We start from the raw sequence: 18,181 nt of genomic DNA, 5'->3' as shown, positions 1-18,181 counted from the left end.
TACTGTTTAAAGATGGTATGGTTTACGATTACGATTTTCACACCTTTTTTCAGTAACTTTTATTACGTTGCTTCGTACTGTCCGTAAGCAACACAATTAGTGGGTGTTATTCCTCCGCATATTCGTAAACATAGCCAGCAAATCTGGATGAAACCAGGGAGAAGATGATCGCCGCCTCAGAACCGGTGGTAAAGTGGATTATTAATTTATATTTATTTAATGGATCACGTAATTAAAATAATTAAGAAAATACTATATGCAATAAATATAAGTAAAAGCATTCGCTTCAAAGCAATATCGTCGCGTAACATAAAGACATCTGATTACTAACCTCCTTGAATTCTAGTTTCTTTCAAGAAAGGATTCAATAAAGATTATTTTCTCTGATATTCAGTAGCATTTATGTAAAATAATTAACTTATAATATAATAATCACTTGATATTTTGCCTTTTTAAGGAATATACGCCAGGTGGCCGACAAATAATCCTAAAGCATCCTGGATCTTTGATCAGTAAACAATTATCCCATAATCGAACAACTAGTGGAGAAAATATTCTATTAAAAAGATTCAGTGAAGTAAACATATCGGAAAAGTCTCCCGTAAGTTTTTGGAATGAATAGACATGAATAAAGAAGTGAAATTGGAAGACAAAGAAAGTTATAATTGACAGGAGATATGATTTTGAATATTGCTATACTACTTTAAAATGTGTTTCTGTATTCTCATTGGAATTATATACATATTATTTAAATATCACTATGTCAAAAAAATTAAATGTAGAAAATTAAGTTAAATTTATATAATCACAAGATTATATTTTCTGATGCTTGTCTTCTCTTTTGTACTGAAATAAAAAATAATGAAAATTTATTCTAGAAGGAGACATGGATGGTACGCAGTAATAAGACATGTGGAGAAGAAGAATTATATTATTCGGGTAAAGTAGCTGTTCACTGTAAGGGGAATCAAGCTACAAGTACTCGAGTACTCGAAGCAACCTACACATGTGAAACAAATATTAAGCATGCACTTTGGTGTACGTTTCACTCTAGTATTCCAGGTCATTTAACTAATAAGAACAAAGAATATGAGAATGAGAAGTCAATTGGCAAACCTGTAAAGTGTATCTGCTTGCTGGACTCGTATTCACTCAAGGTTTTTACGGAAAATGGCGAAGATTATATTTCTACCTTACAATTTCAGGTAAAATTTGCATAATCTTTCTGCATGCTGTGTGATAAATTTATTAAGCACTATATGAATTAATGATTCATAAGGATTAATTTATCACAATTTTAATAACAGGTTTCTGCTGTATGGCCGACAAAATATGGTATTATACTCGAAAAATGTCCAGTGTCAATTACAGATTCAAGGTATGTATATTTTATTCAACTGAACAATGTAATTAAAATCCCAAAATTTAATATGATATAAAGTTTTAATCATAGCAATTCACGTTCTTTTATTTTTAGATACATGTCGTTCGAAAACAGCAGATTACCAGTGCAAACTGATAATTTACCGGTAGCCTTCTCGCTAATGCATCCATTAGATGAAATTTGCCCTTTGCTTATTAAGCATGGTAAAATTATTTAAAATTAAGTGGAAAAATAATATATTGTATACACTAACTAAATTAATGTTTCAGGATCTGTGTCTTATATGAATGAATCGAGTCAGCAGATTATATTTACCAGTTCGGAACCATCCTTGGCTGTGATATATGATACAAAGTCTGGCTTACATTCGGTTTACAAGATCCGCAAAGCGTTAGCCGAAGAATGCCAAATAGTTTGTGGAAATGACACGACCAGCTTAATCAGTCATTCAACTAATATGTCGCCATTAAATGTTGGAAGCAATTTTTCCGGCAATAAGAGCAATAAAGGGCATCTAAGTCCTTTTCTTCTTGGTAAGAAAATATATCTATATATCTACAAGCTTGTATAATCAGATGTACATTAATAGCAAAGATTAATGTAGGTAAATGGAACGCGTTTATTGCAGGAGTTACGAATTTACAAATGAGCAGCACGGGTATAGGACTGGGTCTGTCCACCCCATTTGGATCGCGTAATAGCTCTTACAGTACCGCTTCCGGCGGACCGTCACCTCAGCAACAACAATACTCACGTTCGCAAAGCTCGATGGCTACCATTTCTCGCTGTCAATCACCTACGCATTCAGCGGTCTTGTCTCCTCTGCTCGGTGCAGGAAGCTCAAATATCTATCACAGCAGATTACACCAGACTGTCATGGTGACTGCCTTCAGCCAGATGCAACAAGGCGCAACCTCTAATTACAACAGTGTTCAGTTGAAAGATATTGCAACTGCGGGCAGACCTCTGTATCCTGAGATTTGTCTCGAGCACGTATGGACGGAAAACATCGCTGCGTCAAAGTAAGTGATGGATTTATGTTTATATGTCATTTATGCGTGCACTTTTTATGCTTTGAAAATTAATTTAAAGTAATAGTTTAAAAAAAAAATTTTAATCTATAATTTATAATCTATAATCCGTTTATGAGTGAATTTCTCATTTTACTGTCGATGTAATCAGAATTCTTTCCCACCGTTTATCGCGCGTATGTACCTCTAACTTCCTTTTCCAGATATCCTCTATGTCTCCAATTCCTTTGGATTCTAGGTAGAAAGTAAGTTTAAATATGCTGTATCGTTACGATGTATATTGATCCTTTCTTTTCTCAATTTTTTCAGAGATATTTGCGGTCGCGCATCGAAAGTTCTGTTAACATCGGACTTCGTTGGACAAAATTATTTAGGTTATTTGATTCCAAATCGTTCACAGCTATTTTTAGTGAGATTAGAGAAGACTAATAAACAACAACAGATTATTTTTGGGATGGTGACGACCATTACAGCTAAAGACGTTGTTAGTTTGCCGGTCAGTATATATTGATTTAAGAAAATAGAAAAAAATAGAAAAATGTATGCATGCATTGTTTAAAATGATTTGTCACCTTTATAAAGAATTAATTTTTTTTTTCAGAATTTGCAAATGATAGCAATTGTAGATTTGTCAAATGGTATAACGTTATACACAGGAATAACATGTGTGGGGAAATTGCATATATCTGGCATACTTTCGAATTTTACGGGCAGTAGTTACTTTTTATCAAACAATAATCCCAAGCTTGGATCTCCATTTCCAAAACGAAGTTCCTTGATTTCTCAAAATTGTTCAGCTGCAAGTGAAATTAAATTTGAAGAAGCTTTACATTTGCTAAGTCCTGTAGGCGGTAATTGTGCTCGACCGCCGATACTCTTGGAAAACTCCTTGCTAGACACAAATCTTGGATTAAAAGAAGCCGTAGGCAATGAGATAACTCTGGAATGCGGAAATAAACAATATTTTCGTATAACATTACCCATATCCAGCACATCTCCTTTAGGTGAGTGTCATTTTATTTGATTCTTGACAATCTGAAATTTTATAATGAATTAATGTTGAAAAATTTACATATTACATATTTCTTTGCAGTTACAAAATGTTTGCAAACATTGCGGAGTGTGTTGCAAAAAGATTTAGCCATGCAATTGTTGGTTAAATGGTATGGGGCTAGAAACGCGCCAGGCCCACAAGACTGTTCACCGGCACAAGAATGGGATCTCTTCCTCGTCGTTCTATTTTCATTATTAGGATACGACGTAGAAAAATTACATATGATACAGAATAACGAGAAAGATCAATCTGTAGAACGTAATAGTCCTATGGTGCTACCCAAAAAGCAGAAAACGAACAATTGTGGATCCATGGATGACTGGCTGTACATAATGAATTCGAGTGAATATAAAAATTCTCAAAGTTTTATCTCGAATGTATTGAAGATTCAAAGAGCGTCCAATTTTCTTTCCGTGACGATTCAAAATGCTGCAGAATCAAATAACATTGGCAAAATAAACGTGCAAGCCGCTCTCTTTCCGCATTTTCCACTGATTTTGTTTTCTCTTCACCTCTTGTACGAAGAATTGAAGTTAAATAGCGTGATATCGGAGAGTCTGCCGCTACTTGGACAGTTATTGTATCAACTGAGTATAGATTTAAAGTTTGAAATATATACTCACCACTATTTCCTTGACTTCCCTTCGTTGTTCTATTTGAAAACCGTGAAGTCTCAAATTAGCGAGTCAGACCTGCAGAAAATAACAATTCCGAATTACATACCTCAAAAACCACCGGACATATTTGAGACATTGGACAATATTCTGAATGGAATAGATACAACTACATTCCCACACTTGAGTCACGTTAATATCAGAACGAGAAATATAATATACTTAACAGCACTGATGGCAAATGAAAATTGTATTAATATGATAGAAATGGAAAAGTATGTCAAATTAATCATACCTGCTGGAAGTCGCGTTGATCTTCAAGAAAGTGTCAACAAGTTCGACAAGGAGATATTTAAAAAATTGGAAAAGCCCACAACAGATAGGATAATATTGCTGTACCATGAAATGGGTAAAAATCTCTTTCTCCTTCTACATGTACTTCAAGATTTTATTCTCAAAAATATTAAACATTTCAATTTTAGATATGAAGAAAGAAGATCTCAAGATATTACCGCCTGCGATATCCTTGATGATAAAAGACATTATGCACAGATGTAGAGAATGTCCACCACCGAATTGGCCTATGCGTGCGTATGAGCTCATAGATCGCCAAGATTTAGCTGCATTGCATAAACATTTGGAACCATCATCGAAATTGCAATATGACGGTGAAACAAAGGACTATGGAATAAAGGATGAACAGGATGACGGAATGGAATTTGATGACACGGTATATGCAATTTTTTTTATATTTTCTCTCTTAACGCGTACAATTTCGTGTTTATTTTATATTTACATTTTGTATTTGTAGATATTAAAATTACGATTCAGTAAGGATCACAGGGTTGCCGAAGTGCGAAGATTATTTAATTCTTCAAAACCAGTGAGGATAGCGATAGTTCAAAGGTCAAATGTAAGCGATCACGAATTTATAGAGGAGCAGGAAAGACATTTGCACACATTGTGTACGAGAACAATGGCACTACCCGTCGCTAGAGGCATGTTTACGCTGAGAACTTCTACGCCGATGATAACGGAGCAATTGCCCATTCCACGGTTGTGTTTAACCGGTACGATTATTATTTCTCTTTTCTTGTGTTGGACTAATTGTTTCATTACTGTCCATAATTATGTAGATTAATTAGAATGAACTGCACCTTTCAAATATAAGCAGACGATATGGTAGAATATTTTATTGCAAAAAAACTATAAGCGTAAGAAAATAAATCAACGTTGTTTTAGATTTCACGATTTTAATTAATATTCTAATTGATTAATTATTTTAATTATTTAACATGCTTTTATCAGGCAAGGCGCCACCCCGTGGAACCACTGTGGAGTTAACTCACATAGATGTTCCACCAAACATGAATTTATGGCCATTATTTCATAACGGCGTGGCTGCAGGCCTGTGTATTCATCCAGACGCGGACATTGATTCGACATGGATAGTGTACAATAAACAGCAGCAGGGTGAATATGGGGTGGAGCACTCGGGATTTTTAATGGCTCTTGGCTTGAACGGCCATTTAAAAAGCTTAGCTCCCTTAAGTATATATGAATATTTGGCTGACTGTCATGAGGCCACCAGTGTGGGACTTTTGTTGGGCTTATCAGCGACACATCGTGGCACGATGAATGTATCTATGACAAAGTTATTGTCGTTGCATGTAGAAACGCTTCTGCCACCAACGAGTATCGAGTTAAATGTACAACAGAATATCCAAGTAGCGGCGCTAATGGGGGTTGGCCTTGTGTACCAAGGGACTGCTCACAGACACATTTCACATGCTTTATTATCTGAAATCGGTAATTCCCGTGATACATTGTTCTAATAGACATAACGAGTATGCATTTGTTAAAATATGAAATGCACATTATGTATTATTTAATATAATATTATCTTTCTAGGTAGACCACCGGGACCTGAAATGAAGAACTGTGTGGATCGTGAATCATATTCTTTGGCAGCAGGCTTGGCATTAGGTTTGATCATACTTGGCGCTGGTAACGGAACAGACTTACCCGAAAGCATACCTGACACTTTGCATTATTACATGGTCGGTGGACACACAAGACCCTTTTCCGGGGCACAGAAAGATAAATACAAGTCACCCAGGTATAATAAAATTTGTATAATGTCTCTTTTTATTTATACGAATGTTTGCGAGAAAATCCACTGTAATATTCAGATTGTACCAAAAGTGATACTTAAATTGTATTTTTCTTATTTTGTAGCTATCAAATACGTGAAGGTGACTCGATAAATATCGATATAACGAGTCCTGGAGCAACGATAGCTTTAGGCTTAATGTACTTTAATACAGGAAACCGCGCGGTAGCCGAGTGGATGCAGCCTCCCGACACGCAGTATTTATTAGAATTTGTAAGACCGGATTTTCTATTGTTAAGAGTGCTCGCCAAATCGCTAATTCTGTGGGAAGATATCGAACCAACGAAATCTTGGGTTTCTAGTCACGTACCTAATATCGTTTATAAATATAGATTGCAAAAACCTACGCCAGAAGTCATACAGAATGTGGATTTAGAAACTATCAAGTGAGTGAAAATTCATAATTCACTTCTCAAGACGTTTGTGCTCTTCTTCATCTAATTATCATATAATTCATTGTTACAATTTACAGTCAGGCCTATTGCAATATTATTGCCGGTGCTTGCATGGCGTTGGGATTGAGATATGCGGGCACTGCTAATAAAAATGCTTTCAAGACTTTGTATAATTACGCACAGATGTTTACAGCATTGTCACATAAGACTATAGCTGAATTGGCCGGGAAATCGACTGTTGAAACATGCCTGAACGTTGTTCTGCTTTCCACTGCAGTTGTAATGGCAGGAACCGGTAACTTGGATGTAGGTTTTGTTGCTTAACGAAAATTGTTGCAGAGAATTTATCAATGATCTATATATATTTGTATTATATATTCAGGTTATGAGAATATGCAGACACATACGCACTCGCGTAGGCCCTACAAGTGGCGTTGTTACCTATGGTTCTCATTTGGCAACACATATGGCTCTTGGTCTCCTTTTCTTGGGCGGTGGAAGATATACTCTTTCCAATAATCCAAATGCAGTGGCAGCTCTTATAATTTCACTTTTTCCAAAGTTTCCAACTCACAGCAATGACAACAGGTTTGTAACATGTGTAGATATATATAATTTTACTTGATGTCTTGTTTAAAAAAAGACAAATATGATGAGTGAAAACTATTTTTATCATAATATCATTCCTTCAAAGCAATTTTTTATATAACGAGATTGGTGAACACAATCAATCCGTTTTAAATTAATTGTAAACAATATTTTGACAGGTATCATTTACAAGCGTTGCGCCACTTGTATGTATTAGCAGCTGAACCACGTATCATCTTACCGAGAGACATAGATACTGGTCAGTATTGTTACGCGACAATACATTTAACATTTGCGTCTGACAAGGACGCCGAAGGACAAGAGAATAGTTTACAGGCGCCCTGTTTATTACCACAGTTATGTAACTTGAAAAAAATCGAGTTAAAAGATTCGAGATATTGGAACATTGTATTTGAGAAGCACCACAACTGGCAACAACTAGAAAATATGCTCGATAGACATGATTGCTTGAGCATCAAGCAAAGAGCTGGTTGTTTGTCGTACATGGAAGATCCTCAGGTAGAATATTATTTTTTATTTATTAGGAATATATTCTTTAGAGAGTACATTTCTTTTCTCGTTTTTTTCTTTAACAGTAAGTAAATACTGGCGTTGATAAGATGGATATATGATTTTATTCTATTATAGGGTTTTAGAAGCTTGGTGGCCCAAACTTTAACGACGGAAAATGTAATTGCGTGGGCCGCGCGACCAGAATATGTCACATCGTTCACAAATGATAAAACTGTGTTAAACATAGTAACATATTTTTTACAATGGTTTAAAAAAGAAATTATTTGTTCTGAAAATACCAAGTATTCATTGCAAAACGGTATGATTCAATTATATTTTTTTAATATAAATATTAAATGTAATAAATTACATTAACGACATTTTTATCGAATGATACTATTATAAATTTACAGATGTGCAATGCAAAATGCCAGAATCTGAGCGGTATTTTCTTCACATATTTGCAATCATTGTATATGAATGTATAATAAAAGATAAAGTAAGTTTAATACCATTATGGTTGCATATAATTAAAAGTCTGAAAATTATCGAAGAGCAACCAAACAGCTTTTCAATATGGCAAATAAGGCTCCTTTCATCACACATGAGAAGAATGAACTCCATCGACAACGCAAATCTATTACTCAGTATGGAGAGTATGCTTGCAATTAAACAGAAAACAATAGTTATCCTGGATAAATGGGAGCATGGTAATTATTAACGCATTTTATTGTAATTGTTGATTTTATTGTACATATTCTTTTTTCCATTTTCTAGATATGAAATCTTTACTTAAACAATATCTCATTAATGGAATGGTACAGGCTGATACTATATCTTTAGCTAAGATGTGCGCTTATTTTATATTTTACGGTATTCCATATCCACTTGGTGATAAAGCGAACTGTAAGTATCCAAAAGTAAATAACTATTTATTGTACTTGATAAGAACATTGTTTCACTTTTTACGCTTATTTTTAGTGAGTTTGACACAATACTCTTCTAACATACCAAGTATTACATTGTACAAATTGCGCCAGATCTTACAACCAACTTGAAAATAAGATAGAAGATCTTACAATATATGTATATCATCGAACATTGGAGATTGTTGGAGATGTGTTTTTAAATCCATCTATTCATAAAATTAATCTGTAAGTACTTTGAATAGAAACTTTAGTATAATTACGAAAATTACAGTAATATAATTGTAGTCTTATTAAACTTTTATTGAAATTATCAAAGCATTCGTAATATCACAGTATTCATCATATGAAAATAAATTTATTATATTACGATTTTTTTATAAAATTTTAATATCATGTAAGTAACGTACTCTAAAAATTTCATCTAGAAAATAAATTTCGCCTTCTATAAAATTGTTCTTCATGTATAATAGGAATACCAGTTATGGTGTGTATCATGTTATCAATCATTTCTCCAAAACACGTATAAGAATATAAACATCCAATTAAAATGCCACCTAAATGCCCCATGAAAGAAGAATTTGGTACTAATAGATGTATTAATATCAGTTCAACCCACACAGCGAGTTTACTTGGTACTTGAAACCCATTAATATTGTGCAATCTATCATGTTCCTCACATATCACAATAACTTTTAATGCAAATAATGTTGCGGAGAAGCCAATAGCACAAGTTGTAAAATATTGATAATCCCCTGTTATTTGCATCAGCGCATATCCTAAACATCCATACATGGCGCTACAACCAAATGACAATATCACAAGCAAAAGTACAAAGTTCGGTGTTTTATAAATGGGTTCTAAGTAGGAGCCTTTCAGAATGAACGAAATCATGTTATAATATAAATGCATGTCGGATCCATGTTCAAAATTTGAAAGTAAAAAAGATCGCCAATCTTTGTACTTAAATATCTTTGCAGCCGATATACACACATCTTCTGCATTCCATGGTACTTGTATCATCCCAGTGTACAGCAAAGTCTAAAAAAAAACAAATAATATTATGAAATACTCTGTGCGGATATATCAATCAATTCCTCATAAAATTGCAAATTTTAACGCAATTTATGAAGAATCAGTTCTTTTATGATGTATCACTAACTTTTCATTTAAAATATAGTTAAACATTACCTGTATAATAACTCCAATTAAAGTAGCAGGTGGTATTTTATCAATTCCAAATTTTACAACTTGTGTAAGTAACAAAAATATTCCATATTGCAGGCCTGTCTGCCGTCTTTGTCCAGGTCTCATATTGATGTAGAAAATGATACTGTTATTCAATAATCGATTTTAAAATGTCAAAATTCAATGCAATCCTCATATTTGCTCTATCATGCCTCGAAATTCTCTGGCAAGTTGATCTGTAAATATTTGACAAATATTGTAAAGAATTAAACGAAAAGTTAGAAAATGACATAGCTTACACAATATTAATTATCTAATAAAATTAATTTCAAATTTTTGAACAATTGTTATGATGCAATGTGTACAAGAGTGATATGTGATTCTGTGTTCCGAAACTTATCAGAACAAAACATTATGGTGGATTTACATTATTTCTTATGTCCAAAATATTAATATCAAATAGAGAAACGTGCTTTCTATGAATTTTCTTTAATACCATATTTGTCTGTAGAAAATAAATTTTCTTATTGGATGTTAATAATGTACGTTGGATAACTAACGCAGTATGAATCTTCCATAAGAACTTTTCTGACGCAAATGTATATATACATATATATGATGGTCGCATAATGGAGTTTGTCCCTTTATCTGAAGAGACTGTGTGTGTACACATTTATTTTTAAAACTATAAGCATTTATTAAACTTATAATACAATTGGTTTCTTATCACAGATAAGATAGCTAATCTTTTAAGAAGATTATGTGTGATAAGTGCATCTGATACATAACGTGATTCTGAACACTTCAATTTCATATATACGCGATAGAAGACCTTGTATTATTTTGTTGTGATAGATGTGTTATTAGTAATCAAAAAGTTGTCGAAAAATATATTTGAAGGTAAGGAACAAATTTTGTTATGCGTAAATGTTAACATCGTTGTTGAACAGAAATTAATGTTATATGTTTTGTAACGCAAGATGGTAAAGAAAAATGGACTTTGGAAGCTGACACAGCTTCGAGCATTGATGAAAAATGTACAAGCTAGTGGTATGAAAGAAAAGGGAATCCAAGCTTTGATTGTTAATGGAGAGGATGCGCATCAATCAGAATATTCCACTGAACGAGATCAGAGGCGGCGTTTTATCAGCGGATTCCGTGGTTCCTACGGCACAGTAGTTGTTATGCATGATGCAGCATTGCTATGGACAGATGGAAGATACTACACTCAAGCTATGTCAGAATTAGATCCACCAGAAGCATGGACTTTAATGAGAGAAGGCTTGTTGGACACACCTACTATCCCTGTATGGTTGGCTGCAAATTTACCTCCAAAATCTGTAGTTGGAGCAGATGCTAATTTGATAAGTTATACAGAATGGGCACGATTACATACTAGTTTGACCGCTGCCGGTCATTGTTTGATTCCTCTTTCTGAAAACTTGGTGGACAAAGTATGGGCTGATGAACAACCAGGCCCTCCTACAACCAATTTCATAAAAGATCAAGGATTGAAATATTCAGGCTTAAGTGCGGGAAGTAAAATAAACTTCTGTCGTGGAGTTATGCGTGAGAATAATGCAACAGTACTTGTGATAACTGCACTAGATGAGATTGCGTATCTGCTAAATTGGAGAGGATCCGATATACCTTTTAATCCCGTCTTCTTTGCATATGTTATTCTTACTTTGAAAGATATACATATCTTCATAGATTATTTTAGAATCAGTCAGCCAGCCCTAGACCAACTGAAGAAAGAAGGTGTTGATGCAACCTTCCACCCTTATGAATACCCTTATAATGTACATGTTTACATGAAACAACTCGTGAGTTCGTGTACGGATCAAGATAAAATCTGGATTAGTAATAAATCTAGTTACGCATTGCACATGGATTGTGGAGAAATCAAGAAGCATACGGAAATTACTCCTATCAGTGTTATGAAATCGATAAAGAACTCTATTGAGATAGAAGGTATGAAAGCTGCGCATATAAGAGATTCTGTTGCTCTTGTAAAATATTTTGCGTGGTTAGAAGATAAGATAAAAAATACAAAGGAGAGTATTACAGAAATCTCAGGTGCCACGCAACTGGAAAAATTCAGACGGTAAGTCAATTTATAAAGTAATATTTTTTTATCATATAAAATATAAACAATTTGTATAAAAAAATTTTTTTTTTTTAATCAGGGAGCAACATCTTTTTGTTGGATTAAGTTTTACCACTATATCATCTGTTGGTCCTCATGGAGCAATTATTCATTATTCTCCTACGGCAGAAACTGATGTGCCCATTACAGATAAAGAACTTTATCTTTGTGATTCTGGTGCACAGTATATAGATGGTACGACAGATGTAACAAGGACTTTACATTTTGGCGAACCTACAAGTTTTGAACGTGAATGTTTCACAAGAGTGTTTAAGGGACAGTGCCGTCTTTCGACAATGATATTCCCTTTAAAGACGAAAGGGAATTATCTCGACACATTAGCGCGTGAAAGTTTATGGAATGTTGGGTATATATACATTTTTTACGGCAGTATATGAACAAAAAAGAGGAATTATATAATAAGGAAAAAATATAATTTGTCTTATATTTAATCAAGTTAATTTTGCAGGCTTGATTATCTTCACGGTACTGGTCATGGAGTAGGATCGTATCTGAATGTTCATGAAGAGCCCATTGGTATCTCGTGGAAGCCACATCCAGATGATCCAGGTTTACAACCTGGAATGTTTTTATCGAATGGTATGATTAAAGTGATATATTAAATTAGACAAAACTATCTTTATAGTTAAAAAAATATATCTATATCTATATCTATATCTATATCTATATCTATATCTTTATCTATAATCTACATCTATCTAATTACATATTTATGTATAAAATTATATTTATGTTTGAAAACAGAGCCAGGATATTACGAAGATGGAAAATTTGGTATTAGGTTGGAAAACATTGAGTTGGTTGTTCCTGCAAAGACACCGTATAATCATAGAAATCGAGGTTTTTTGACTTTTGAAACCGTGACACTTGTACCTATTCAAACAAATCTACTTGATTTATCAATGCTTACAGATAAGGAGGTATATATTCTTATATATTTCTGATTTTATTTAAATGTTTTATTTTCTTATACTTGTAAATATATTTGTTTCAGATTGAATATTTAAACAATTATCATGCCAAATGTTTGAAGACTTTGAAACCTTTTCTAGAAGGACCTGAGAATGTTCAAGCACTTAAGTGGCTTGAGAAACAAACACTTCCTGTTTTTGGTTAATGGCGTTTTTATATGGCGTTAATTTAACACGTTGAAAGGATTGCAGTAAAATTAGGTATTGTAGAAGGATTATTTTAAAAAATTTTGAATGTGCATTTTTTTTATCTATAAAAATTTACTTGACAAATATATATATTATATATATAATATATTTTATATATATAATATATTTTATATATGATATATATAAAAAAATTATCTGATCTATGGTATAATTAATATTAACAAACATTTAACTGGTATTAAGTATAATTTATGTACATGGCAATATAATGCTGTTATTTACATGCAGTCATATGTTGATTGCACATTCAACGTGTTAAATAAATTAACTATTATATAGATTATTCATATCTTTATAATACAAAAATGTTATTTTAACAACAAAATTTTTGTGATTAAAAATCTGAAATAATATAAGAGAGAGAGAGAGAGAGAGAGAGAGAACTTATTGCCACATAATTTTATCCGTTTATTAAAACTATGAGATGTTGCATATTTCTTGCAATTCTTTCTCATTCTTATTTTTATTTTCGATATTTTGGATAAAGTTATCGAATAAAATAATAGAACTACAGTTATACTACGATAGATAATTCCATTAATTTATTCCATGATAAATTGTTTTTAATTTATATATAGCTACTATGCTATGTATCATATACTATATTTTAATTCGTTAAACAATAATGTTAAATAAATGCATCCTTAAGAAATAAAATCGCGAAAAATTTGCTTTTTTTAATTAAATAGCTACAAAATATATAATTTTGTATGTAGCGGCCAAATATTTGCGTGAAACTTTAGTGGATTTAGCAGTACTATTGGCAGCACTGCGTGACCCGCGTGAATTGGCCGCGCGACTTTCAACTTTTCTCTTCCGCCATTACGAGATAAAGTAACTCCATGTTTCTTGCGTTCTTCTTTTGTCATAATGTGATAATATGCATATCAAAAGAATTATTAATGTCGGGAGTGCCGTAATGTGATGCAACATGTATCGGCAGTGTCGTGTAAAGTATCGTGCGATCATCGATATGATATATAAAAGATACGTCACTTATTTAACATTATCGTGCTGCTCAAAATGTCGTGTCATTGCTGTGATGTGTTACAATACGTGTCGGGAGTGTGCTTAATGTTTTTAATCGGGAGTGCCTTGCAAAGTGTTGCGCGATCGTCTTATTCCGGTGATTAATGTGCGCGCAATCGTAATTATCGCGAATGCTCTGAGCAAGCAACGCGTTGGCCACGAAAAAGGAAGGTGTCTCGGTGGAGTTAAAGGAGGAAGGGGTAGAAAGCGTTGGCAGAACAAGCGTTACGCAGGGTATTAATTCTTTATTTATTTATCGTTTGTTATTTGCGACATATTAATTGCTTATTTGTATGATATTTTATATTATATATGATATTTTATATCATTGCACAATGCATATTTATAAATATAATAATTATTTTTTAAATATTTATTTTTTTGGTTATTTTAATTTGAATTTATTTACGTTTTGCAGATTAGTGCTGTGAAATATTTCGCTGCTGCTTGTCGTGTGTGGGTAAGTTAATAAGACTTATTTTAATTTTGTATTGTTTTGTTCTATTGTTGATAATATCATTAATATCATTATTGATAATATTGATAAAGCATATTATGTAATTAATGCATACCTGAGTGCCATGCATTAGAATGATTACTATTATATGTATATAATACAAATAGGGTTATATTTGTAATTATACTTTATTTTACTTTTTTATACGATTATGTAAGTTTAATTGAAAATTCCAAGAAGGAAGAAAAGAGAAAGAATTGCAGTAAATATGCAGTATTTCATAATTTTAAAAACAGATGTCAAATTGGGTGTCATAATCAGCTCTTATATATATAATTTATATGAATAATATGAATAATTTTTCTATGAGAACTGATATAGTAGTGAGATGATATAGTAGTAAAACTACTTAATCTATGCAATTAATATCTGTTGTATTATATATATCATAATCATTCATAATATAGCATTAATTATATAACTATCTTTATCTATTTTAATATAATTAAAACAAAATAAGGGTTTCTTGCGAAATAATAGCTTGCAAGCTCGTCTAGACTATGATAGAGAAAATAGTTATCAGGAGAGTAGGATGGTTTCATGGAGTTCTACATGATAAAATGCATTTTGCACGGATTTCTTAGTTATTGTCATTATAGATTGAATAAAATGATTTAAATAAGATGGCTTCTGGCTTTTGTAAGTCTGATCGAAAGAATTTGTTGTGATAAAATATTTACAGAAAGTTTGTATAATGCAATAAAAATAAAGGAGAAATACTGTATTCAGTGTTGTATTATGTGTCTTTAATATCTTTAGAAAAACGTATCAAAATTGTGCGCGTTTGGCAAAGAATAAAAATATTTTACATCATTATTGAAAGTGGAAATTATATTAAATAGACTCAACTGTTGTTAAACATTAAGTAACGTATGTTAAATAAGCTTTATACACTATTCTCCATAAGTGTTACATATAAATATTGCAATAATATGCAATACTCAAAGAATGACGCGCAAAATTTAATTAATATTTAACACAGCTTACTTGACATTTAACATTTCAATATTGAAATGATTTAAATCTCAGTAAGAACTCAATGAAATCATCCTGCTCTCCTATAAATATTCCATACGGCGTGTAAACTCGCGTCAATCGATTACCAGGAGAGAGAGCTTGCAACGCCAGCTTGTCACACTGCTGCCGTAACAATAATCGAAGTACGTAATTCCGAAAATAGCGTCAGCGAGAGCGCGTGAATGCTATTTCAAGTTACGTGTCAAAACACACCACGATACACGGATGCGTTATCGGGGATGTGTTCCAGCGTAGCGCGTCGGATCGAAAGGTGAGCCGCCGTGTCTCAAGTTCGCTTCTATGTATAGATTTATATTCCTGCGTATGTATCTCCAATGTCAGGGAGGTGCAAGCAGGGTCGGCAGGACGCTCTCCCCGAGTGTCATCTCGACGACGGTCAAGGGCAGTGGCGTCGCGTGACGTCACGCGACGCTGCAGTGACGCAATCAGTCGTCAAGGGCAACCCGCACGATATGGTCGCCTTGGCAACCCCTTTTCGCTACTCCCCGCTATTTCCTCCCACCCTTATCCCACTTCATATCGCAGCCCACCGCAGCACACTCTCTATCGCGTACACGTGCCGCTCAATGAACTCTCCCCCCGGTCTCTTCCTCCCGCCCGTATTCGTGTGGCACCGTCGTCGCTACTCTTCCATTCTGACGTGACCCTAACCCCTAGCAGGGCCTTTCGCGGATGCTGCAGCGCAGTGGAGCAACAACGTAGCGCACCCTGGTCCGTTGTGCATCTCGCCCATGCTCCCTCACAGTTTTCATTCTAACCATTTCGATACGCTTTAAATCTGAAAAATATCACGAGCAATAAATGTCACGCTGCCTGTGAAATCCTGCAAAAATTATTCCTCGTTGTTGTCTCAAGATAGAGATATAAGTCACTTATATTGTCGCATAAAAATAGAACTTTAAAAATAGAATTTTTTAAATTATATTTTGAAGTGGAAACACGCGGTGGCGAATTATTTAACGAAGTCCAACAGGAAAAAATGGGGTTGCAAAATTATTTATAGTTGCTATTATTATCTTTGATTTATTAATTATATGTTCTATAAATTCGGTTTATATAATGAGAGTAATTTTTAAGTTTTGTTTGTAGCTCTTTACAACATCGTGTTTTTTTCCAAAACATCTCTCTTTCTCTCTCTTATGAAAAAAAAATTAATTAAAATATTTGAATTAAATAAACGAAATGTAATCACATAAACATAGATGGAATGAAAATGATGATAAAAAGGATGCTGTCCCACCTCAGGACAGATATTTATTAAGATAAAGGAGAAGAAAACACACGATGTTGTGGGAGAAGCGAACGAAAGGGAGGCAAAACACAGAAAGAAAAAAAAAATCCTCGGAGGGATTTCTCGCGGTGAGAGAAGCAGAAGGTATCGCGAAGTGCAGAGGAGGTTTCGTCTCACTCTCTCGGTCCTATTTATAGACATGCTCTCAGCTTCACTCGTGCCCACTGCTCGCGCACTGTCTTTCTTATATAGGTATCTGTATACCTATATATAGTGACTGTATCGCGCGTTCTCTACGCGCGAGTTACCGTGCTGACCGAAACTGTGCGAAATATTTGAGAGATCGATCGTGTCAAACGCATCGCGAAACACTCATCTATATTACAATAGTTGCGGCAAATGCAACGCGTAAATTTTCGCCGCGAAGATGCTTTTATACAAATGTGGATGAAACATATGAATTTTCTCGCTTCTTGGACGATACGACTTCAGCTTTGCGATTAAATTTATTTTATTAAATCATATAAATTTTTATTGAATTTTTATCTGAAAAGACCCTTGACATTTTTCTAATAGAATAATATTACAATAGATATATTCTGTAAATTTTGATGAAATATTTATTCAGAAATAAATAGGGAAATTACATTCAGAATTTATTTTTTTTTTACAAAAAATGTCTCACTGAAATTATCAATATATTATTATTTTAGCTTTTTATAATTAAAATGATTATTTGAGTTAGAAATGTTTAGCTGAAAAGAGGCTAATTTTTCATCAGCGGTTTAAATTGAAAGCATAAAATTGTACAAATAATGTCTTTATTTAATATCTTATAATTGGATGAAAATTTTAATTTAAACATTTTAGAATTTTTATTTGGGGTTTATTCATCTTAATACTATCGGAATGCTTATGACTATTTGTGAGCTAGTGCTTCTAAAGCTAAATTTCTATACATTTTGTGTTTTTGTTAAATTGCACTAAAGAAGGAATTTTCGAAACGTAAATCAATATTGGTGTACTCTCTGATCAATTAAGAAAATTGATTCTTTTCTACTAAAATAATGAAATATTAGCAATTATTGTTAAAGCAAGTGTAATAAAAAATGAAAAGCTTGTCACACATTAAATTTCTGAAAAGAAATA

At 33.2% G+C, this 18,181-nt stretch overlaps 3 protein-coding genes across 6 annotated transcripts; 2 read left to right on the top strand and 1 right to left on the bottom strand.

The window, feature by feature from the left end:
* The first annotated feature begins 47 nt into the window (after positions 1–47).
* On the top strand, positions 48–9,056 carry shtd (shattered). Of its 4 annotated transcripts, none has more exons than XM_012368266.2 (22): positions 48–188; positions 458–601; positions 879–1,205; positions 1,308–1,378; positions 1,478–1,587; positions 1,654–1,917; positions 2,013–2,406; positions 2,725–2,911; positions 3,017–3,419; positions 3,509–4,492; positions 4,566–4,813; positions 4,895–5,153; positions 5,392–5,892; positions 5,995–6,202; positions 6,322–6,642; positions 6,729–6,957; positions 7,034–7,239; positions 7,419–7,758; positions 7,888–8,071; positions 8,166–8,462; positions 8,530–8,658; positions 8,734–9,056. In XM_012368266.2, exons 1-22 carry the CDS (start codon positions 165–167, stop codon positions 8,808–8,810), a joined length of 5,907 nt encoding a protein of 1,968 aa, XP_012223689.1. In that variant the 5' UTR covers positions 48–164; the 3' UTR covers positions 8,811–9,056. The 4 variants fall into 4 exon arrangements, with proteins under 4 accessions (XP_012223689.1, XP_012223688.1, XP_012223687.1 ...); XM_012368265.2 differs by having other exon boundaries at positions 1,989–2,406; XM_012368264.2 differs by having other exon boundaries at positions 8,530–9,056.
* On the bottom strand, positions 8,478–10,006 carry LOC105672967 (rhomboid-related protein 4-like). The gene is made up of 2 exons (XM_012368268.2): positions 9,870–10,006; positions 8,478–9,719 (listed from the first exon to the last, which is right to left on the bottom strand). The coding sequence occupies exons 1-2, from the start codon at positions 9,990–9,992 to the stop codon at positions 9,099–9,101; spliced, it is 744 nt and encodes a 247-aa protein (XP_012223691.1). The 5' UTR covers positions 9,993–10,006; the 3' UTR covers positions 8,478–9,098.
* Positions 10,007–10,533: 527 nt separating this feature from the next.
* LOC105672966 (xaa-Pro aminopeptidase ApepP) lies at positions 10,534–13,736 on the top strand. The gene is made up of 6 exons (XM_012368267.2): positions 10,534–10,766; positions 10,847–11,973; positions 12,056–12,382; positions 12,485–12,615; positions 12,781–12,956; positions 13,031–13,736. The coding sequence occupies exons 2-6, from the start codon at positions 10,847–10,849 to the stop codon at positions 13,151–13,153; spliced, it is 1,884 nt and encodes a 627-aa protein (XP_012223690.1). The 5' UTR covers positions 10,534–10,766; the 3' UTR covers positions 13,154–13,736.
* The last annotated feature ends 4,445 nt before the right edge of the window (positions 13,737–18,181 follow it).

Source organism: Linepithema humile, chromosome 6, assembly GCF_040581485.1.
Source record: "Linepithema humile isolate Giens D197 chromosome 6, Lhum_UNIL_v1.0, whole genome shotgun sequence".
Taxonomy (NCBI): Eukaryota; Metazoa; Arthropoda; class Insecta; order Hymenoptera; family Formicidae; genus Linepithema; species Linepithema humile.
Note: the sequence above shows the minus strand (reverse complement) of the source record. Positions and strands in the feature narration are given on the sequence as shown.